This window comes from Colobus angolensis, unplaced genomic scaffold (genome assembly GCF_000951035.1).
Source record: "Colobus angolensis palliatus isolate OR3802 unplaced genomic scaffold, Cang.pa_1.0 Scaffold52, whole genome shotgun sequence".
Taxonomy (NCBI): domain Eukaryota; kingdom Metazoa; phylum Chordata; class Mammalia; order Primates; family Cercopithecidae; genus Colobus; species Colobus angolensis.
The window spans coordinates 2,205,760-2,230,489 of record NW_012118710.1 but is presented as its reverse complement, the minus strand read 5'-3'; the positions used below and the strand labels follow the sequence as shown (position 1 = coordinate 2,230,489).

The following is a 24,730-nucleotide window of genomic DNA, read 5'->3' as shown; positions in this document are numbered from 1 at the left end:
ACATTAGTAGAGAACATTTTGGAATGATATTCATGATATTCATTGATTTTAGTCATTCAAATTATGTGTTGGCCTCAACCCTAATTAAACAGTTGAGAAAAGAAAGACTATTAATTGTTGAGCATTCATTGTGGGCACAGGATGAGATATTTTAATCAGAAGACACAGGAATAATCTTACTTCAAGGTTAAAAGAAAAATTACCTGCACGGATAGTAAAAAATCTGCTTTAGAAAAATAAAGCAGTTCTTGTTAACAAAATCTGACATCCAGTCTTACTCTTTTATCTGTATACTGTCTTATTGGAGCTGCTCATTTGCTGCCAATTCCTTAAATGACACTAGAGCAAGTGTTATAAGGGAGAAAGAATACTCAAAGTAATTTTCAACAGAGGTTGGACAGATAGATGTCTCTAATCATCATTCTTTGATCACAAATGTCATTTGTTCTTAACATAATTTTTTATTCCTGGTTTCTTCCCTTACTTAATAGCAATGAAATATTCTATCAGGTGTTACAAAATTGAAATCCTCATATATAAGTAATGAGGGCTTTTCAGAGAAGGCCCAGAAAACATGAGTTTCTGAGTGACAAAAGTAATTTCTTTGGGTAAGTCCTTAGAAGTCAAAGCGTCTGTATCAACTCATTCAACACAATAGCAAGTGCTGGTTTGGTGCCACCATCTTTTTTTTTGAGATGAAGTTTTGTTCTTGTTGCCCAGGCTGGAGTGCAGTGGCGCAATCACTGCAACCTCCGCCTCCCAGATTCAAGCGATTCTCCTGCCTAAACCTCATGAGTAGCTGGGCTTACAGACATCCACCACCACACCCAGCTAATTTTTTGTATTTTTAGTACAGATGGGGTTTCACAATGTTGGCCAGGCTGGTCTCGAACTCTTGTCCTCAGGCGATCTAACCTCCTTGGCCTCCCAAAGTGCTGGGATTACAGGCGTGAACCACCATGCCTGGCTGTTGCCACCATCTTTTTCATATCTGACATCCCTCCTAGATCCTAAGCCTGCCTTCTTTTTTTCCTGACTCAGGATCCAGGCTACTTTTTTTTTTTTTCTAAGAGCTCCCCAGAGAACCTTAGAAAGTTCTGGTGATGACTTGGGATTGGAAGAACTGCAGGTACATGTTGGTGCCCAGTCACCCAACGCCACACTCCTGACAACTGCTAATAGGACTCCATGACCTTCACCACTGTGAAGGCCCTTGGCACTCTCTTCTGCGATTTCAATGAGTTCAAGAATTTGGGTGCCTTTTCTGGAATCATACAGCTTTAGTGTCTAGGCATTTAAAAAATTACATGAGCACTTTAAGGATAAGAAATGTAATTTATTTATTTGTCATTTGCTATGTGATTCAGAGCCTAGCACAGAGTGGGTGGGTCACTTAATAAATCATTGCTAAACTATTGACCAAATCAAGGAATGTTCTCATGTTTCTCCACCATGACACACTATCTCACTGAAAACCTCCAGATCGTGAGTGGACCAGATTTCAACCACAGAAATAAACTCTCTAGATTCACTCCAGAAATATCACTTGCATGCTCCAAAAGGTTGACTAGTTATTTTATACTGGGTTTCTTTAGAGTTAGTTTGAAATGAAAGCTGCCTCTCCAATGTGCACATAGAATGAAGAGCATAGATCAAATCTTTTTTTAACTTGTCCTGATGTTTTCCTGACATGTGGGTGTAAGAGAGCCTGATCTCCTTCCTATTACCTTTAGAAGGGGTGCAGCAGAGGGTGGTCATTTAATTTCCAGGCTGGGATGACTTTCTCAAATTACACTGTGACCTGATCTCTCCTTTTCATGGGAGGTGCACTTTTACTTTCAGGACACTTACAGGATGTAGAATACAGAAATGATGACATCTGGTTCCAAGACTAAGAAATAGAAACCTGTATGACTTCCAAACCTTCTGGTATGGAGGATACTGAAAAATCTGAAGCTCCCCCCTACTCAGTTGCCTTTAATAGGAATTACACTGACCAAAAGCTAGATTTAAAATGAGAAACTTAAACATACCCAGTTAGACCCACCTACACAGAGACTTAAAGTGTCCATTCCGATACAGATACTAAGGGACAACTAGATGCTAATTTAGTAAGCTATCTGCCCGTGACATCTGAGTTATCTAGTAAGCTGAGGTCATTTAGCTCTGGAAAGATGTCAGAAAAGAGAATGTATTATTTGAACTTTATCCATGTCCCAGGAAATAAAACCAGAGGTCTGAAACTCATCTATTTAAGGCATTTATAAGATCTTTTTGTTAGAATAGAAATCAGTTCAGTGGTGATGGTTTTAGAAATCAAAAAGAGTTGAGTGCACATGTTATCCTGTTGGGTGTCTTTAGAAGGAAGGGCACTTATATAAGGAAGAGAGAAGATAGATATATCTCTGGAGAGTACAATAGCACCAGAAGCTGTAGATAGAACTTTGAACTAATTGTGCCCTAGAGCTTGAAATATCACCAACATTTCTGAAAGCAAACTTTATAGATTTTTGATTTGTATTTGACTACTCGGCATGAAATGGACTGAGATTTTTCTGTTACTCTAAAAGCTAAAGAAAAAGCACATGGTTCCTATTTGCTATTAAGGACTATTGCAGGTAATACATATTACTATTGGTATTTATATATGTTTATATTCTGAATGAGGTGTAGATTCTGGTTACATCTGGCTATTCTTAACACAATATAGAATAGTCTAGATAACATTAACTCAAAAAAGAAGAAAAGCTGGGCATGGTGGCTCACACCTGTAATCCCAGCACACTGGGAGGCTGAAGCAGGTAGATCACCTGAGGTCAGAAGTTCAAGACCAACCTCACCAACATGGTGAAACCCCGTTTCTACTAAAAATACAAAAATTAGCTACTCCAGAGGCTGAGGCAGGGGAATCACTTGAACTCAGGAGGCGGAGGTTGCAGTGGGCCGAGATCGTGCCACTGCACTCCTGCCTGGGCAACAGAGTGAGACTCTGTCTCAAAAAAAAAAAAAGAAGAAGAAAAAAAAAACTCTTTAAAATGTTTATCACTAAATCATTACCTAAATAACAGTGTTTAACACTTAAAGAGTAGTCTCGGTCAAGCATAGACATCATTTGTTTTTTGAAAAAATTCTTCCAACTCTGGAAAATATAGCATTTAACAAATGTCATCACTCAGATTTAATCATTGAATGTTGAGATTAGCCAGAATATACTATCAGTGGTAGCATAAAGATTCCTGAGTAGGCAGTGTATAATATGTTTAATAATAAAATGAAAAATGCAAATGGGAAGAAAAACAACCTTCCTAAAATCAAAATGGTAAAGAAACTCCATGCAGAGAATCTCACAGACCACTGGGGGATTGATTTTAGGAAATTCAGCCAGGAAAATAGTTTCATTTATTTTATTTATTGTCAAGCTTAATACTCCATGGTCTCCAGAGAATAATGTGCTAATTGTACATGACTGATAATATGAACTTGGTAATCAAAGAGTTGGAGGAAGTGGGGAGTCTGAGTGAGAAATTAGGGTGTAATGGCCACATATAATTGAGAGCATTCAGGAAACGTTTCTTCTGAGAGTGCAGGACTGAATATCAAGTTTGAAACTGTTGTTTAAAATGAGGCAGAAGACCACAAGAAACTCAGAATGAGAATCGTCTTTCGAGACCTTTCCTGGATCACTTCTATCCCACAGCTTCACTGAGATCCATGGGGTTCTAAACCCTGAGCAGGCCAGAACTCTGTGAGAATCCAGAAACCCCAACCTCAGGCAAGAGACAAGCCACACAAGGAAAAATTCTGGACATTTTCATAATTTTGGGATAGAAGCATTGAGGGTTACACCTCAACATTCATCTACCCATTCCTCAGGGCCCATTTAGTACTTATTATAATTGCTGTTGTTGTTTTTGTTCTTAAAACTCAATCCTCACTAGAGTCTGTTCGGGTAGGTATTTTTATAACTATTACATTTCACAGATATGGAAACTAAGCCATAATGAGGTATTTAGGTATCTGTTCAAGGTCACAGAATTAGTAGACAGGTTCAGGACTGAACCCAGCCAGTCTCATTCCCAATACACATTACTGGACCCACCCCACAATAACCTTTCTTGATGGCCTCAGGAAGATGCAATTACGTCTTCCCCTGAATTCTATCCATGTGTTGCACCTCTTGTACTCACCATATCATATGTTCACTTTAACTCTAATCATTACTTGTTGCATCCCCTCAACTAGATTATTAACTTGTTACAAGGTACAGTCATCTCTATAATCACTTTGCATTGCCCCTAGGGCCTGTGTTAATGTCCCAGACATAGTCGGTGCTCAATGGATTTTGATTATGGGACTAAATTATATGGGATGATTATTTGTCCAATAATTCACACCTCTGCTCCATCTACAAAATGAAAATCCCAGCCAAAATGGGCTCTTATCCTCTACCCCAAAGAGAAGTGATAGAAAACTGATTCAGGAGCACGGTTGAGGGCATGTCCATTCCCAGCTTATCTTCTCTCTCTACTTCCCCAGCAAAATCTAATTAAATGAAGTGACATTTCTCATTTATTTAACTCAATTGCCAGGTATTCCACAATCCACAACTTCTAAGAGATCAGAGAAATGTTGGCTAAACTCAAAATTCTACTAAAGTTTTTGTAAAAATCAATGTCAGCTATAGTTTACAAATGGACATATTTTAATTTCTTACGAAATTTGGTGAAATGTGTGAGAAGGCACTACACTAACTTACAGAAGACCCAGAATGAGGATAAGCCCAGCAGCCTGGGCTGCTCAGAGGAGGAGCCAGGGTCTCCTTTAGAATCTTCTGGGCTCCCTCTTACCCAACACTGTGTTTGCCTGAGAAGTCATTAGAGTTTGTGCTCTGTATTCATAGTAGGAAATAAAGTGAAAATAAGTTCCTTTCTTCACTTTCTCCCTGTAAAACCGACTTTATCCCTTCTGCTCCAAGTTAGAACCACCTGAACAGCTCCCTTGCCTTTAATGTAAAGACAGGAAAAAGAGGCCTCCACAATGTTGTTCTTTGTAGTAGACCTAGCTGGACCCAACTGGAGGGTGGGTCAGCTTCTGGGCCACCGTGCAGTAAAGAAGTAAGCGCTGGAGAAGAAAGATTTTACAGACAACCTTTTGCCAGCTGGAAAATACAAAAACTAAAGAAACTTCAGTTAAACTTTAAGGTCATAATATTAGAGATTGTTGGAATTGATAGGAACCTTGACTACCTCGTATTCCAACTCCTCACATTTCAAATGAGGACACTAAAACTCAGTGAGGGAACTTGTTTTGTTCAAATCCACAGAGGAAAAGAAAGAACTAACGACATGTATAATAATGTCAACAACTCTCAAAAACGTTATGTTGAGCAGAAGCAGTCAGACAAAAAAGAAAGCATGCCATATTATTCCATTAAGTTCTAGAATAGACAAGACTAGGCTACAGTGATAGAAATCAGATTATGGTTAGCTGTGATGGGGGTAGGAAACTGGGCAAAAAGGAGTCCAAGAGAACCTTTGGTGGTTATGAAAATGTTCTATATCTTGATTGGGATGATGGCTGCATGGTGTAGATGACTGTCAAAACCCATCAAATTGTATAACTGAAATCTATGCATAGCACTGTATTCAACTGCAGCTCAATTGGTTTATTTAACAGTAACTTGTGGGGCCACGTGCGGTGGCTCATGCCTATAATTCAGCACTGTGGAAGATAGAGGCAGGAGGATCGCTTGCGACCAGGAGTTTGAGACCAGCTCAGGCCACATGGCAAAACCCTGTCTCTACTAAAAATACAAAAAGCCAGGTACGGTGATGTGCGCCTGAAGTCCCAGTTACTCCAGAGGCTGACGTGGGAGGATCATTTAAGTCCAGGAGGTGGAGGTTGCAGTGAGCTGAGATGGCACCACTGCACTCTAGCCTGGGCAACAGAGAGCAACCCTGTCTCAAAAACAACAAAGAATAGCAACAGAAAAAAAAAAAGAAGGTTGTGAAGTTGTTAAAGGCACTCAGGATGTGAGAGGCAGGGCTGACCCTGGGACTCTGGCCATCTGCTTCCCAGGCCAGGTCTATATGGCTCCACCCATCTCCTTCCAGTTCTTTTCTTTCTTGATGCAAATAAACTTCTCAGAACCTCATCGGGTAATGGCCTTGCACCCCCGGAGATTGATACTGGAGGACAAATCTGAAACAGCATCATAAGAGCATGAGAGGTATTCCATGGGGTTCACAATTAAAGCTGAGACATTAAATCATCAGCTCAGAACAACTCTGGAGGCAATCATGACTCACGCAAATTTCAAGCAAGACAAAATAATGATTATAGGTCCCCCAAGAAGGAAGCAGGGAGGAAATGAATGAGCTAAACAATATTAGGTGTCATCGGTAATTCCAGAAGTGATACGAAAGAATGAACGTGCTCCCCATTTAGTTCTTTTCAAGTCTGCAAAACACCTCATCTAGTCACGTACTGTAATTATAATGTATCCCTAGGTACAGCATGTATAGCAAAAGGATGCAAGTGCAACTTAGGAAAAATAGAGCTGCTAAAATTGCCTGTATATTAGTGCTGTAGATATAGAGAGATATATACAGTCTTTTTCGGCATCTCTGAAATTCTCTTTTAAAGCTACTGCCTTTTCTATGTGAGAAGTTAGATACCGTTTCTTCTGCGGCCTTCCTCATAGAAGGGAAGGCTCTTAACAATAGTGGACTTCAATGTTCTACCAATTAAAGACAGGGCTAGGTAGAAAGCACCCTTTGGCCCAAAGGCTGTGACACAGTCTCATTCCTGCCGTTGTCACAGTGATGCTGATTACCTAGATAGCCCTTAGCTAGAAAGACTTAATGACACACCACAAGTCTCACTTTCAGGGAGAAGAGCTGTTTTTTACGTTCAGAATTATAAAATGGGGCAAGCAAAGAATTAGCCTTGGGTTCCAGATTTCACTCTTTATTCAGAGCTTTTCTAGCAGCTTACAAATGATTATCAGCTGAAGAGAAATAACTTTACATTCTTTGGAAAAGGATAGCTCTCTTTTCAATATTTTCTTATGGCCTGTTATCTCAAAACTTTACTGGTGATATATATTTTGTATTTGTCAGAAAAAAATGCTTTCTCATGAAAAGCACAATATTGAAGTCTCAGGTTTCTTGGTTATTGGAGCTCTTGGTTAAATATCAGCAAACTACATTGAAAATTCTACAAAGAATATTAATATGCTTAGCTTTTGAGATCCATGCATGATTTATGGTTTGTTTGATTGTTTTCAAAGAGAACATCTTCTCGGGCTTTTAAGCTGCTTTTGTTTTCTATTAAATATAGAAGGTTCTTTGTGGTTCACGTATCTTACAAAAGAGTCTTATTTATTACTGTGCAACCCTCAGCTAACTCACTAGCGCACTGAATGTGGGAGGTGAATTCCAAAATATTTAAAACAAAGATACTCCATCCCTGAAAATTAGTCTGAACATTCATTCAAGTACTTCCCAAATAACTGAGTATAATGGGAAATAAATAATACGAGGTCTTTGTCATGAGCATTCATACCAGTTGGGAAAAAACCTCAGAGAAACCAGTGGATATCACATGTTAAGGCCTCTTCTCAAAGGAAGAAGCAGATTTAGAAATTAGTACTAATTTTTGGTCAGTCTGATTTATTATCTTAGACACTTGTGTCTCATTTTCAACCAACTGATGTATCAAAATAAGTAATGACAACTTTCATATCCTTTATTTCTAGGTAACATAATGTCCTGAGGCCTGGAGTGTTCCCTAAGCTCAAATTTAAGTATATTAAGGGGGAATTGTTCATTAGTCTATGGTACATACTTAAAGTTCCTTTACATTTTATTTTAATCATTTGTACTAATTGACAGACTATAACCCTTGGAAACCCTGAAAAATCTACTAATAGGCAATTGCTTTATATATTGCTGGGAGCATTTGCATTTTTAAACCTTTAATCTCATCAGATAGTTAATATTTCTCTTGCTATTTAACAATGGAGAGAAATTTGACTGCCATTATGCTGTTTATAGCTTTTGCCCAAAAAAGTAAAAGACCATGTCCGTGTTACTACCAGCAAAGAGCAATCTGACAATTACAGTTTGATTAGTTATCATAATAGTAGTAGTAATAAGGGCATATGACCTGACTCTTGTCTCTGCTAAAAATTACTTTTAGGGCCTTGGAAAAGTCATTTAACTTCTCTGAGACTCAATTTTCTAACCTATAACCTGGAGATAGGAACATCTGGCCAACTACAAGAATGCTGTACATTTTAGATGTGATAATACTTTCAGAACAATTAAATTTGTTGCTGTACTCCAGAGGCTCACAAGTTACACTCCAGTTATCCATGTTGGCATCATCTCTATCATCATCATCACCTGGGCAGGCATTGTAAGTAGCGGCTTAGTAAAATGTGTCTAAAAGGCTGCCTAAAATGTATCACAACGTGGGTGGTTTACAGCAGAAATTCATTCTCTCCATAAGAGAAGAATTAATCACAACCCCTGGAGGCCAGAAGTGTGAAATCAAGGTGTCAGCTTCATCACTCTCCCTCCAAAGCCTCTAGGAGTGAATCCTTCCTCGACTTTTCCAGTTCCTGGTGATTCCTTGGTTTGTAGAAACATAACTCCAATTTCTGCCTTCATCTGCACTTAGCCTTATTCTCTGTGTATCCAAATCTCCCTTTCCTTTCCCTTTTAAAGTCATCAGGCATTGGATTTAAGGCTCACTGTAGATTTAGGGTGATTTCATCTGGAGAGTCTTAACTGATTACATCTACAAAGACTATATTTACATCTAAGGTCATATTCTGAGGCTCTGGGGGGAACCTGAATTTTGGAAAGACATTATTCAGCCCACTATACATACCAAGTACTAGCTCCAATAAAATGGCAAAGACTATCTGGAAACCTGCTTTGAGAACAATTTTAAAGCTAAATTTAGGATGAGCTGCAAAGAGTGCCAGGATCACAAGCAAGGGCATGGAAAGTGGACCCATATTTGTCATGTTCTTGTCATCACTAATCACTAATCCATGAGAGAACTTAAGATTGAGAAAAGATTTGTCAGAGTACAAGGTCACTCGGTGGCAAAGTTGCAAGAGGATTAAAATCTCCTGACTCACAATTCAGTGCTCTTTACACCACACAGTTTAATAATCTTTTTTCTTATGAGCACTTCTTTAGATATTATTACTAAAAATATAAATCTGATACCTCTATAATTACTGGCACCTGAATACTTGCATTTATTTAATTGGTCAGATTGCAATAGTTAAATACATTTGGCTGACTCACATTTTCAACTATGGTAGAGTAACTGTTATCACACTAACCTTCCATTTGAAAGCAAAATAAAATCTGGATATTATTAAATTTAAAGGAAAAATATTTGAAATACTTAAAAGCTTTGAAGAGTTAGTGTAGTTGCTGTTGATGTATACTATTATCAGAAGGAGTATACTTTAATGAAAAAAATAATACCAGGGAAAAGAAAAACATTTCGTGATGAATAAAAGTTGATACAAAGGGCCAAATGAATGGTAATAAATTTTTAAAATTTATATTTGTAAGTATCTAATAATATACTTTGAGTATATAAAGCCAAAAGTATACAGAAAAAGGGATACATAGGCAAATCCATATTTATAGTTAAAGGCTTTCAACTACCTGTTTCTCCTGGGTAGAATATGCAGACAGAATATAAGTAAGGAAACATCAGCAAGATGGCTGACTAGTGGTGCCTGACATTTGTTCCTCCCACAAAAAAGAAACAAAATAATAAATAAACAACTGAAACTTGATTGGAGTGTCTGAAGGAGAGTCTTGAAGTACAGCAAAAAATGGGCAAAATCCTTGTGGAGCACAAAAGCCCAGGATAGCAGCATAGAGAGGGAAATGTGGCACCCACCTCTGTTAGCCTGTCTTCTCCATCACGTTTGACTCAGAGCCAAAAAGGACTTTCCCATGTGGAGAAAAGATAGGCAGAAGGGCCTTCACCAGCCCACATCATCACTGCAGACACCTGTAGTTCTTACTACAGGGGAACCCCAAAGTCCTCACAAGTCCTGAGCCCAGTTTAGGAGATGTTTAGAATTCATGTGGCTACATTATCCAAAGTAGGAGCCCACATTGTATACTGACCATAACCCCATCATCCAAGCTGTTGCAGCATGGCATTATTTTGAAATCAAAGTCACTGCTGGAGTAATGGTGCTCTGGGGAGCTGATAGCCACTGTGCCTTTCTAGACTTGGGACTCTGCTGTCGTTTCACCAAGCTCATTTGAGTGACTGCAACATGACCACCCTGGCTGCTCAAAGCTGAGGCTCAGAAATGGTCATGACTCTAATTTTGCACAGCAGGGAAGTCAACCTCAGGCTGTCCAAACCAAACAGCTCAGCAAACCTGTCCCCAGATAATCTTCCCTAGCACCATTGGCTGGAGAAACAGCCTGTCAGACATATCCCTGAATTGCTGAGCCACTGTAAGCCACGTGCCCAGCCAGAGAAAAAGCATTGCAGACTCACCCCAAGTAGACACACCCCTGAGAAGCCCAAGCCACCAAACTCCTATGCCCCAGGATGGAGAAACAGCTCAAAAGCCTCATCCCAAGAGAGTCAATTCCAGAGTAAGCTGACCCACCAAGTGCATGGCCATGTCGCCAGACTGAGAACCAGTTCAGTAAGCTCACCTTCAGCAAAGCCACACCACTGCCACAACAAACTCCTACAGCTGAGGTCACTGAGGCATTTACAACATCATTAATATGAATTACAGTTGAAGAAACTATACAAAAACTATACTACTGTGTTTACCTAGAATCAAAGTCAGTACACTCTACTGAGACCCTGGGATCCATCTACAGGAAAAAGTTTTTTCTATGAAAGCTGTTCCATAAAATTGGAAGACGTGACTATTTTACTGAATGCACAGTTATCAATGTAGAGACATAAAAAACATGAAAAGTGAAGGAAACATGACACCTCCGAAGAAGAATAATAATTCCCCAGTAATAGAACCATAAAAAAGGAAATTATAAAATGCCAGAAAAGGAATTCAAAATAAAAATCTTAAGGAAACTCAGTGAGATACAAGAGAATACAGATAGACAATTCAAGAAAATTGGAAAAGCAATTCATGATCAGAATGAGAAATTCAACAAAAATTTAGATACCTCAAAAAAGATAACCAAAAAAATCTTGGCAATGACAAATTCAATGAATGAAATAAAAAGTACAATCAAGAATGTAAAAAAACAGACTAGCTCAAGTAGAAGAAATAATTTCTAAGCTTGAAGACAGGCCTTTTGAAATAACTCAGGCAGACAAAATTGAAAAATAATAAAGAATAAAAAAGCCTAAAAATGTATGGGAACTCCACCTATATAAAAGAAGCAAGTTTTAGTGTTCTACAAAAATGTATTGCATATTTTCAAATAGGTAGAAGAGAGGATTGTAAATGTTCCCAACATAAAGAAATGATAAATGTTTGAGATGATGAATTTGCTAATTATAAATACATACCAAAATATCACACTAGGTCCCATAAATATGTACAATTATGTATCAATTATAAACAATAATACATTTTAATTATTATTTAATTTAGTAATTAATTTTAACAATGATATTATTAAATAATAAAATTTATTATAGTATCCCAAAATAACAAATTCTTAGGAATAAATCTAAATAAAGATGTTTAAGACCTCTACAAAACATTATTGAAAGAATTAAAGAAGATATAAACAAACGCTGGTATATACCATGATTATGGATTAGAAAACTTAGTATTTTCAAGGAATTTTTGAGGAAGTTGACAAGCTGATTCTAAAAATTATAGGGAAACACAAAGAGGAAAGAACAGTGAAGACAGTCTTGAATAAGAAGATACAATTAGAAGATTTACTCTATCAGATATCAAGACACTATAAAACTATAGGAAATAAGTAATGGGACATTAGCATAAAAAGAAATATAACACTGAGATAGAATATACAGATAGACACACATGTACACATATATGTAAATCACTTGATTTACAAAAAAGCTCTGTGATGGTCTTTTCAGTAAATAGTATTGGATTAATTGGTATCTGTATAAAAAATCACGAAACTTGATCTCTCCGTCACACTATGCATAAAATTAACACTAGGCATATCAAAGACCTATATTTGTAAGGAAAAACAACATAATATCATAGGTGATTATCTTAACGACCTCAGGATAAGCACAGAATTCTTAAATAGCACTCAAAAACTTTAAACATAAAAAAAGATTGATAAATTAGACTTCCTTAAAAATTAGACACTTCTACAACTTAGTAAGAAAACAATTCGATTTTTATAAACAGACAAAAGAATTGAACATTTATCATTTATTCTCTCTCTCTCTTTCAATCTCTCTCACACAAGCTTGCCCGCACATGATATGCAAATTAAGTCTAAGGGCAGATAAAACAAGCATATGAAACAGGACAGTGTAATTATTTTCTTCACCTTTCTTTAATTTTACACTTCATAAAGAGAGCAGCTTTGTGCTTTTGAGTTAGGAATGAATAACATCTTATTGATAGGAAAGAAGGCAGCACTGTAAGAGATGTTCCATTCTGAAGTCTTGCCTATTTAAATCACTTCAAGGAAGTGGTACCCTCTTTTCAAAATTCACTTGCTACTCTCTATTGGCTCTCATTCCAAGCCTAAGTTCATGGTAACTGAATGACACAGAGTAAGTAGAGACATAAGTCAGACACCACTGTGATTAGTGCTGGCCCTGCCATCTGCTGTCAGGGTGATAGTGGGCAAGTCACTTAACCTCTCTGAGCATTAGTTTTCTAATGTAAGATATCGGGTCAATAATATTAATATTTATCTCAAGGGTAGTTAAGGGAATTAGATGTGAAAATACCTAGCACAGATTCTAGCCCATGAAGTTATATACGTACAGAACAGAGAAGAGAGACATTTTTCTGAATCTGGAAGTACTATCTATATTAGTTATTTATATAATTCATAACATGTAAAGTCATCATTGTTTATCTTTTTCTATGTATTGAGCGATGAATACATGCTCCAAAAAAGTTATCTTTTTTGTTGCAGGTATTTGTGTGTCTATCTGCACATCAGATATAGGTTAATTCAAATGTATATGGTGCCTGTAGCAAAATGTTACTTAGAGAAATGACTAAAACAGCTTGGGGGGATGAGCAGTATCCAATAATCAATACAAGAACTCTAGTATTCCATAACAAATCAAGGAAAATCTTCTTTTTGAAGAATTATCCTGATAAGAGTCCTCCGGGTGGACCAGAGTAATGCAAGCCATGGAATTGGCTTTGACTCACAAGGCAGAATATTGAGAAAACTGAGAGCCAGTAACTAACTCTGGGTTTAAATTTTCTCCCCTGAGCCAGACGTGCTGTGATGTACGTCTTTACAATATCTTTGTGAAACAATTTCTTTGCTTGTAATGCTCCATTTCATTTTCCTGCTTAGGAAATTGTTACTCATCTTTTGAAATCACATATTCATTTAATCAAACAAGTGTATAAAGACCCTAAAATATATCTGGTGCTGTGCTAGGATACAAGGATACTGCGTTGAGCAAAATCAGACCATAACCTCATCCTTATGCACTCAGCCTATGCACTAGTGTCCTCTAAAGCTTGCCCTGGATTACTCCCTGCCCCATGCTTAAAGCTCCGGGTGCACACGTGGCATTAGAGAACAATCTATGGGTTTACACATCTGTTTCCTCAGCCTGACAGGGGGAAGAGGAAAGACTCAATGTATTCATCTTTTTTTTTTTTTTTTTTTTTGATACGAAGTCTTGCTCTGTCGCCCAGGCTGGAGTGCTGGAGTGCAGTGGCCCGGTCTTGGTTCACTGCAAACTCCGCCTCCTGGGTTCAAGACATTCTCCTGCCTCAGCCTCCTGCGTAGCTGAGACTACAGGCACATGCCACCAAGCCCGGCTCATTTTTTGTATTTTTAGTAGAGACGGGGTTTCACCGTGTTGGCCAGGATGGTCTCTATCTCCTGACCTCGTGATCCGCCCACCTTGGCCTCCCAAAATGCTGGGGTTACAGGCGTGAGCCACTGTGCCCAGCCTATTCGTCTTTTCTTCCCTAGTGCACAGCTTGGAGTATGACACATAGTGGGCTCTCGATAAATGTTTGTTAAATTAACATTCATAAATCATGAGGTGTTGACACAGTCCAATCTGTTAAATGATCCTCCTAATGAATATTAGAGAAATGAAAACGATTATGCTCAGGAAAATTACATCTTTTTGAGACATTCTTAGCTTTTTTCATATTTTATTAGTGTTTTATTAACAGTCATAGCAGCTGGTTTAAAAATGTCCAGTGGTTTTTAAAGAGCTGTATAGTATAAATAGAGGTGAAATGGTGCCTAGTGAGCCTTTCTTAGCTTAAAATTATGAGAATCTTTGAAAAAATGGAATAAGTTTCCATTCACTTGGAAATAGTTATGTATATAAATGACTTAATATCCTGGGGAATTTGTTATATTTCTATAATAATCAACAATATTCATCCAGAAAGGGAAAGTGGTAGAAGACATTCATAGAATTTGTCACCAAAGTTTGGTACATCCTACAAATAAGAAGAATATTATTGATTTTAAAACACTTAGCATAGATTTTAATATGTCCTAATCTCATAAAAGTATGCTAAACTGTCCTTGAAAAAATGAAAAAAGGAGAAGATTCTTATTACTCATGCCAAATAAAGGGAAGAAGCCATTCTTCAAGTAAGCATAAATATCATGCGAACTTTGAAGCAAAAGAGATATAATTTCCACTCTACTTATTTAGAAATAAATGAAATGTTGAGCCTTTAGTCATCTTACTAAAAATTACATTGAAGAAACTGAAGAGTGAAAGCACAAAAGTACCTACTTGGTCTGGTGTTTAGATCCTTTCAGATGGGCATGATACTGTTCTATTGAGTTTAGGGAGACACTGCAGATGGTACATCTGTAATTGCGCCTCAGACCTGTGGACAACAGACAGACCTGGTTAGCTGCATCCAGTCGTCAACCACCTGAATGAATCCTAGCATCTCTAGAAGTTCAGGGACAGAGTATCTGAGAGCCTGGTCTGTCCCACCAACACTTCAATCCTTCCTTGCAGAACACAGCCAACAGGTCTCTTAGCAGAGAAGTAATTATGAATATGTTAGAAGCAGCTTATTTTGTTTCTGGATGGCTTAAATTATTATAGTGTCCTTCTTTGAATTGAGTTAAGGTGTTTCTGGACATTTTATACTCAAACAAAAATGTATTCTATTTTTCTCTAGAGCATATAGACATAATAGCTCTCATCTCTGCAGTGAAAATTGAGACTCCAGAGAAAAACTCTATCCTAATTCCTTTCCACTCTACTCCAATGACAGTATTAAAAATTTAACTTTAGGCATCATTCATTTAGGTGTTTCTTCTAGGATTATTTTATAAAATGTAAATGCCAGGAGGAGAATAATACATCAATCTGATTCATGTGAAGTCTTACTTTCCACCAGAATTTAGAAGACAAACTATTCATTCACTTTTTCATTCATTTAATGAATTCACTAATACAGTATCAACTTTGGGCCAGGTACTAGAGATTCCAATATGGATAAGATGCTCTTTGCTTTCAGAAGTTTAGTAAAAATCTTGACTAATCTAGAGCCAATTTATGTTAGAAAGCAGCTTTAACCAAATAGCTTTAAACGTTTGCCACAGAGCTGAGACTTATAATGAAACATATTCCTTCAGCTAGTATGTCCCTTCAGAATAGAGAGAAAAGTAAAGTCGGTCATGATCTGAAACTTTGGATTTTAATTCTGACTCCAGTCATTTCTAGTTTTGTGATCTGGAGGAAGTTACGAAACTTCTTTCTAGCCTGTTTCTTCACCTACAAGACGAAGACAAGGCTGATCACATCACTAGGTGTTGTAAGAACTAGGTGAAAAAGATATGAAAATGGCCGGTAATCCTAATGATTTGGGAGGCCGAGGCAGGAGGATAGCTTGAAGCCAGCAGTTCAAGACCAACCTGGGCCACATAGCAATATCTGATCTCAAAAAAATTTTAAAAAGTTAGGCATGGTGGCACAAACCTGTAGTCCTAGCTACTCAGGAAGCTGAGAGCCCAGTTCAAGATTACAGTGAGCTATGATAGTGCTACTGCCTGCCTGGATGACAGAGTGAAACCCTGTCTCAAAACAAAAGAGACATATATAAAAACCAATGTTTAGCAAATGAGTACAAAATTCTGTTCTAGCATTGTAAATGCCAGGACTGAAAGCTGTAGCATTTGTTTTTATCAATGCATAGTATTTAATTTCTAAGAGACAAAGTTATTCCTCTTTTCCTGAAAAGAAAATAATGCACTGTGCTGGGACAGCTTTGCAACTTGCCACCTGGATAACTTTATGCAAATTATTTGACCCCTCTGGACTTCTGTTTTCTTATAGTATTGTGGGGAGGGCTGAGTGAGACGTGGCGTGTATGTGAGAGTGCCCAGCACATAACAAGATATCAACATGGGCTCGCTAATTTTACTATTTTGAAGAGATGTTAAAATGGAAACACTTTCTGTTTGAGTGTCCCAGTTGAAGCCCTACTGAGAAGTCCTAGACACAGATGATAACTATATCCACATTACCAAAATGAGGTAAGAGAGCATCAGTGCAGAACATCCAGGGGAAGTAGTGACGAACCTGTGCTGAACACTCACTACCAGTATAAAGAAGAGACTTAAGAAGAAAGAAAGAAATGGGTAGAGACTTTCTTAAGAGAGAACTATATTGTACCATGAGTTCCATGTGGGACCATGGAGTTCTCCCTCACCGTAAGCCTGTGGAGAAGGGATTGCACAGAACTACCTAGAGGGCTTGAGGAGTACCTTCTTGTTACTTGGGATGTGGTAGGTTGAACTCTGACATCACTTGCAAGACCCAAAGGGCTAGAGACTGTGGTTTGTTATCTTCTCTGGTGGCAAAGTATAAAAGGTGGTAGAGTTGGGCATGACCTGTGTTCGCAAAGCTTGTCAGAAGAAAGGATATGTGAAAGCTTCCCACAGACTATGTGTACCCTGTATGAAAGAAGCTGATTTAATGACTTCTTAGATACTACCCGAAAGGGCTGCCTGAATTTGAGGGCAATGAGACTTCAGCAGAAAGGTGGTGGAAGTGTTCACCTGGTTATCTAGGTGCTTAAAGTGATCCCAGAGGAGCTACTTAGCCCGCATTAAGTAATGACGAGTCCCTGAAAAAAGCCATGAAATTGTAAACCAAAAGGTATCTGAGACAGGTCTCAATCAATTTCAATTTAGATAATTTATTTTCCCAAGGTTAAGGATGCATCTCTGACACAGCCTCAGGAGGTCCTGAGGACATGTGCCGAAAGTGGTCAGGGTACAGCTTGCTCCTATACATTTTAGGGAGCCACGAGACATCAATCAATATGTGTAAGAGGTACCTTGTTTGGTTCAGTAAGGTGGGACAACTTGAGGCGGGGGCTTCCAGGTCATGAGTAGAAAATAGACAAAAGGTTGCATTCTTTTGAGTCCTTAATCAGCCTCCCACTAAATACAGAATTTAGTCTGGCTCAGTGAATGTGCATTTTTACATCAACAATAGGGTAGAGGAAACAATCACATATGCATTTGTCTCAGGTGAGCCTCAGATGGATGACTTTGAATTCTGTCTGCCCTTTGTCCACAAGGAATTTCCTTGTGGGAAAATTGTGAGGGAGGTATGTAGCTTTTGAAATTCGTAGCTATCATATTTAGGAAGAAACTGGGAGGCAGGTTTCCCAGCTTGACATTTCCCTTGGCTTAGTGATTTTGGGGTCCTGAGTTTATTTTCCTTTCACAAAAGCATCCTGAGGAGAATCAGTTCGTACTTCCTGCCCAGTCAAGCAGTATCCATGCTTGCTTTGCACAGGATCTACCAAGTAAACTTCCATTTCCCTTGCTAGCCTTCCACCTGCATCCATCAGCCCTGGAGGAACCAGGGCGACATACTGAGGTAAAAGAAGAAAAGCAAAAGCTCCAGGCAGAACAAAGGGAGAAGCCTCCCGCTCTCTCTTTTCCTGTGTTAAGTAGACAGCCCCAAGCAGGACTGAGCTGGAAGGGGCTACAACTAACTTTTAATACATTTTGGAAATATTTAAAAATTACTGCTCTACCATGGATATATTAATTAAGGAAATACAGAATTTATGTATTTAAAAGTAAGCAAAGGACTCTTTACTACGTAAAAATAAGTGAAAATTCATGAAACTTGCCCTAGTTTCTATCTAAAAGTTTGGAAAAGATAACCCCACAGAGACTATTTGGATGAGCAAATGGAGGACAGAAATAAAGGTCTGTTTGTTTGTTTGTTTGTTTTGACATGGAGTCTAGCTCTGTCACCCAGGCTGGACCGCAGCGACACGATCTCAGCTCACTACAATCTCCACCTCCCCAGTTCAAACAATTCTCCTGCCTCAGCCTCTCCAAGAAGCTGGGGTTACAGGCAAGCGCCACTGCGTCCGGCTAATTTCATATTTTTAGTAGAGACGGAGTTTCACCATGTTGGCCAGGCTGGTCTCGAATGCCTGATCTCAAGTGATCCACCCGCCTTGGCCTCCCAAAGTGCTGGGATTACAGGTGTGAGCTGCCGTGCCAGGCCTAAAGTTCCTTTCCGATTGCATCAAATCCAATGAGTCCTGCTCACTGAATGTCAGTGTCCTTAGAACTGCCCACGTCTACAATCTGAACAAAGAGTAGAGTTTCCTGGAGGTGTTCACATTCCTGTGGCCCAGTGAGCATTTCAGAGAGACCTATTTGAAATGTATGTAGTAAGCTGGGTGGGTTGGCATGAGAACTAGCTTTGTTTTTTTTCTGTTTCAATCACATAATCAGGTACTGACTTACCTAATTGTTCAATTAAGAGTCCATTTAATTATGAGGAAAGAACAGTGAAACCACAAGTATCTAGGATCTTCTTAGGAAGCAACCTAAGAGACTGACAACTTTTCAGGTACAAACTGCCAGTTTAGAGATAAAACAGACAAATGTTGAAACCTATTTTCTCAAATAGTGACTCTCAAACTTCAGAAGATGGATGCATCCTCCAGAGATCATGATAAAATCCAGATTCCCAGGCACAACTTCTGGAGATTCTGATACTCTAAGCTCTGGTTTGGGGCTTGGAAATGTACAAGAAGTTTCATATCATAACCCCCAGTCTCACCATACACCTGCACTCTACAAAGAATTCTCCCATAAAAATCTTATTGCTTTTGGGAACTTAAATTTGTCAGAACAATACTAGACCTTAAAAAAAAACTATTCCATAAAAAAAGTGCTATAGCTATACTGCCTTTCCATTTCACAGGTATTCATGATTCAGTAAGATTACTATGGTCCCCAAACCCAGAAGCTGTAAGTTATCACTACCAGTGTGTGAGTTTTTAAATGCTTATCCAGGGCTGACCCATTCCCCTCTTCTACGCATGGAATCAGAATACTAACACCAGCTTCAGGGTTTATTCCTTCCAGAGTTCTCCATTAATCTTGTCATAATAAATGCGAACTACTATTTTATATGGGTCCTCTTCAGGCCACAGGCTAATCAAAGGTCTCACCATAACAAATAGAGGTTCAACTTACAATAGGCATAAATATTTATGTTTAAAAATGGGCATTTTTAAGAACTCCAACAAATCTAAAAAATATTCTGATCTGTCACTTTCCATAACAGTTCTCATGCTCTGCAGCCAGAGGCGTGGGCAGGAAATATTTGGCACTTTATTGCCATGCAAACTACAGGGATTATAAATTGGAAAGGCAGCGCATATAAACAAGAACAAAGACAGAGAAGGGGCAGAGGAGTCCTCCCCCACACATGACACAGTGTCCTTGGTGGGAACTGTGCTTTATTAATGCACAGTTGAAATTCTAATTACTTTGGAATTATATGAGCCTTCTTTTCCTTAGAGAAGTAGAACATCTTATTAAACCAAAAAAGTGCTAACTTCCTTATTCAATTCATTTTCAGCACACCACCATATTAAGAGTATCCTAAAATTTCTGCAGACCTAAAGGCTATTTCTGCAGGTTTGCCTAATATGTGTTAGAAAAATATAGTTCTTGGCCGGGCGCAGTGGCTCAAGCCTGTAATCCCAGCACTTTGGGAGGCCGAGACGGGCGGATCACGAGGTCAGGAGATCGAGACCATCCTGGCTAATATGGTGAAACCCCGTCTCTACTAAAAATACAAAAACTAGCCGGGCGAGGTGGCGGGCGCCTGTGGTCCCAGCTCCTTGGGAGGCTGAGGCAGGAGAATGGCGTGAGCCCGGAAGGCGGAGCTTGCAGTGAGCTGAGATCGGGCCACAGCACTCCAGTCCGGGCGACAGAGCGAGACTCCGCCTCAAAAAAAAGAAAAGAAAAGAAAAGAAAAATATAGTTCCTACCTGCAAGGACCTGTCAGACAATCCAGTTGGAGGCAGAAAACAGATATAGAAGTAGCAACAATCCAAGGTAGACCATTAAAAGTATTACAATGAGGATGAAGTGAAATGTTATAGGCGTTAGAGGATGAGAGGAGATTGTTTCTAACTCAGAGGATCTGGAAAAGCTCCTTGATGATGCATCACTTTTGTATTTATATTTCCTAGCACAATGTTTGTAAAACATATGGTCCTGGAGACTTTAGCAGCATGTGACTGCTCAATGTGTCTTTTCAAGTCTAGCAAAGCTAGAAGTCCCTATGACTTCAATTGTACCCATTCTACATTAGAGAAATATCATTGAGCCTTTATTGTGGTGTGAGACATTTTGCTGAATGCTATAAATATAGGAGAGAAGAAGACAAGGTACATTTTTTTATGGAGCTAATCAGGGGAAAAGACAAGAAACAAAAAATTTTTTAATTTGTTTACAATTTATAATTAAAGATCGTTAAAGTGTTGCACAGGATGTAAGCAGGATAATGAAGGAGAAAGTAAGTGGGAAGAAGAGTGATTTTGGATAGTATGGTCAACAGAGTTCTCGGAGAAGTGTGAAATGGAACCGGATAATGTTGATTAGCCTGAGATGGGAAGAGGAGGGTAAAGAGCTGTCCAGGGGCAGCAAACAGCAAGCATAGAGGCCCAGAGTGGAAATGGGCCTGAACTGCTCAAGGAACCAAAGTGATTTAAAAGAAAAAAAAAAAAACAGAAAATACCCGTCTACTTAGAATTCTATTTCCAGCAAAAATATTCTTCAAAATTGAAGGTAGGCCAAGAATATTCTCAATGAACAAAAAATGAAATGAATAGTTAACCAGCAAACCAGTACTACAGAAATGCCATAAAGAGCTCTTCTGGTGGAGGGGAATTGATACCAGACTTAGACTCAGATCTATGGGGAAAAAAAGAGAAAAATCTCAGAAATTATTCATATGTGGGTATCTATCTTTTAAAATTCCTCTTGATTTATCTGAAGGAAGCAAACAATTTAAGCAAAAATTAAAACACTGTATTGTGTGTTATGCTGTTTATAATGTATGGACAGTAGCTCAAGAATGGGTCAGAGTAGAACAATATTGTTGAAAGACTATTATATTTTATATTAAATGGAGCAGTGATAATTTAAGGCTCTATACTGTAATCTCTTAGAACAACAAATAAACAAATACAAAGAAAGAAAGCTAAAAAATACAGAGAAAATAAAATAGATTAATAAAAAGTATTTGCCGGGCGCGGTGGCTCAAGCCTGTAATCCCAGCACTTTGGGAGGCCGAGACGGGCGGATCACGAGGTCAGGAGATCGAGACCATCCTGGCTAACACGGTGAAACCCCGTCTCTACTAAAAATACAAAAAACTAGCCGGGCGAGGTGGCGGGCGCCTGTAGTCCCAGCTACTCGGGAGGCTGAGGCAGGAGAATGGCGTAAACCCGGGAGGCGGAGCTTGCAGTGAGCTGAGATCCGGGCACTGCACTCCAGCCCGGGCAACAGAGCAAGACACCGTCTCAAAATAAATAAGTAAATAAATAAATAGTATTTGATTAAGCCAAAATAAGGCAGAAAAGAAGGAATAGCAAAACACAAAGTGGAAGAAACAAATAGAAAACAAATAGCAAAATTATAGAGCTAAAGTCAACCGTATTAAAAATTACATTACATATAAATGAATTAAATAGTCAAAAGGCCAAAACTATCAGACTAGATAAAAAGTAAGATCAAATATACACTGAATTCAAAGGATGCACTTTGAACACTTACAGGTTGAAAGTAAAAGAACAGAAAAAGACATCCTATGAAAATAAGTTTAAGAAAGTAGAAGTGTCTATATTAATATCAGACAAAATAGATACCACGACAAGACCTTTTACCAGAGATTAAGAAAACATTTTATAATGTTAAAGTAAGAAATTCATCAGGAGAACCTAATAGTTTTAAATACAACTTAGCCAATAACAAAGCTTAAGAACACCTTGCAACATGCATCAATAATAACATTGATTATAGATTTAAATGTGAAAACCAAAACTATAAAAACACAGAAACAGGAAATATTTTCTAGAAAAACATAAAATAATATCTTCATGAAATTACAACAGGCACAGATTTCTTAGGAAACAAAATGTATTCACCATTACAAAGTGATAAATTCGATTTTATAAAGAGCAAAAGCTTCTGCCTACAGAAGACATCCTTGGGAAAACAAAAAGATAAGACAGTGCTTGGGGAAAAATATTTATAATACGTGTATCTGATACAGGACTTGTATCCAGAATATATAATTAACTCCTACAACTCAATAATAAAAAGACAAGCTAATTTTTTAAAGGGCAAAATAATTTATTAGGTATGTCATAAAAGAAGACATAAAAATGACCACTAAGCATATGAAAAGGTGCTCAACATCATTTGTCATGAGGGAAATGCAAATTAAAAGAAGAATTAAATACTATTGCATACCCACTATGAATGCTAACATCAAATTAAAACAATATCAAATGTAAGTGACTGTATGGAACAACTAAAATTTGGCACATTCCTGAGGGGATTGCAGAATGAGACAAATAATTCGGAAAACAGATTGATAGTACTTAATAAAGTTAAACATATATCTACCTTATGACAAGAAATGTCTAGCAGTAGAAATTCTACTCCTAGATATTTACCTAAAAGGAGCAAATACTTAGTATTAAAAAAAGATTTTTACAAGAATGTTTCTAGCAACTTTATTCACAATAGCCAAAACCTCAAAACAACCCCAATGCCCATCAACACAAGAATTGATAAACAAGATATGGTGCATTCATGCAATGAAATAACACCTGGAAATTTTTAAAAATCTATTGATTAATGGAACAACATAACCAAATCTCAGAAACATAATGTGTAGATGTAGACGTCAGACACAAAAAAGCACAAACTGTATGATGCCATTCAGAGAAAGCTCAAGAACAGCAAAGCTCTTCTGTATTAATAGATTTCAGAATCATGTTGCCTAAAAAGTGGTAGAAATTGACTGGAATCAGATAAAAGGGAATTTTTTAGAGTAATTAAAATGTTCTAAATCTTGATTTGGGATGGTAGTTACAGAGTATATTCATTTACCAAAATCTGTCATATTGTATACTCAAGATCTGCACATCACACTTTATTTTTATTTTTTAAATGTTAGATGGATGTGGTTTTACACACAAACCTCTGCCAACTGGAAGCTTCAGTTTAGTCAGTTTCTGTCCTCATTAACTCCCTACAATTTTTATTGTTTTCCATTACTGGAAAGTAATCTTTATATTCATACTGATGCTTCGATAAACTCACAACACTCAAAGAAATATTTACATATGTTCTGCATTATAATCTTCACCAAAGCGGGAACTGTTTTGAAAGATGATTAATATTAATATTATAAAGGTAGGAACAATAAGGTCTTTGTTTTTGAGTAATTTCCTTCTCTTCCACTTCTGATACATCCATTAATCAAACTGTCTTGTACATGGATTTGTCATCTTTGGGCAGAAAGAAAATAGCTAATACTGATATATGCCATATATAAGCACTGATGTGCTTACTTTACCCATTTTCCCATTTACTCAGTTATTCTTTGCAACACTCTAGGGATCGATACTATTGTTATACTGATTTAACAGATGAGGAAACTGAAGTATGGAGACTTGCTCAAAACCATCTAGCTAGTGGGAGACAGAGTCGGGTTCTGAACCCACACATTCTGGCTCGAGAGTCTATACTCCTCCCACTGTGAACATTGCCTCCTATGACAGGGACTAGAAATAGAATCAAGGAAGTATGAAAAGCTCTTTCAATATCGTCTGGTCTAGTATTCTCATATCTGCCCACTTGACAAGTCAGAATCATGTAGGAGTTGTTAAAAACACGAATTCCAGCCTTATCCTAGATGATTATGATTCAGTAAATGTGGATTGGAACCTAGAAATCTATATATTTTTAAAGCTTCAAGGTTTGAAGAAACAATTGGTCCCTCCAAACTCCATAGGGTTTGTAGGAATTTGTTAAATCGTTGACAAGCAGAATTGATTTTTGTACCTGCCCTAATACCATTGGTGACATGAAACATCTTACACTTAGAGGCCTTTCTTCTTCCTTCTTCCTTTCCCTTTCCCTTTCCCTTTCCCCTTCCCTTCCCTTCCCCTCTCCTTCCTTCCTTTTCTTTCTTTCTCTTTCTTTCT

The 24,730-nt window shown here is 38.0% G+C and overlaps 1 protein-coding gene across 1 annotated transcript in view; it reads right to left on the bottom strand.

Annotated features, from left to right (window-relative positions):
* ZMAT4 (zinc finger, matrin-type 4) overlaps positions 1-24,730 on the bottom strand; it is a 290,370-nt gene that overhangs the window by 38,523 nt on the left and 227,117 nt on the right. Inside the window, exon 6 of the mRNA XM_011960748.1 lies at positions 14,947-15,043. Coding sequence (XP_011816138.1) covers positions 14,947-15,043 — 97 coding nt within the window. The remainder of the gene's footprint in view (positions 1-14,946; positions 15,044-24,730) is intronic.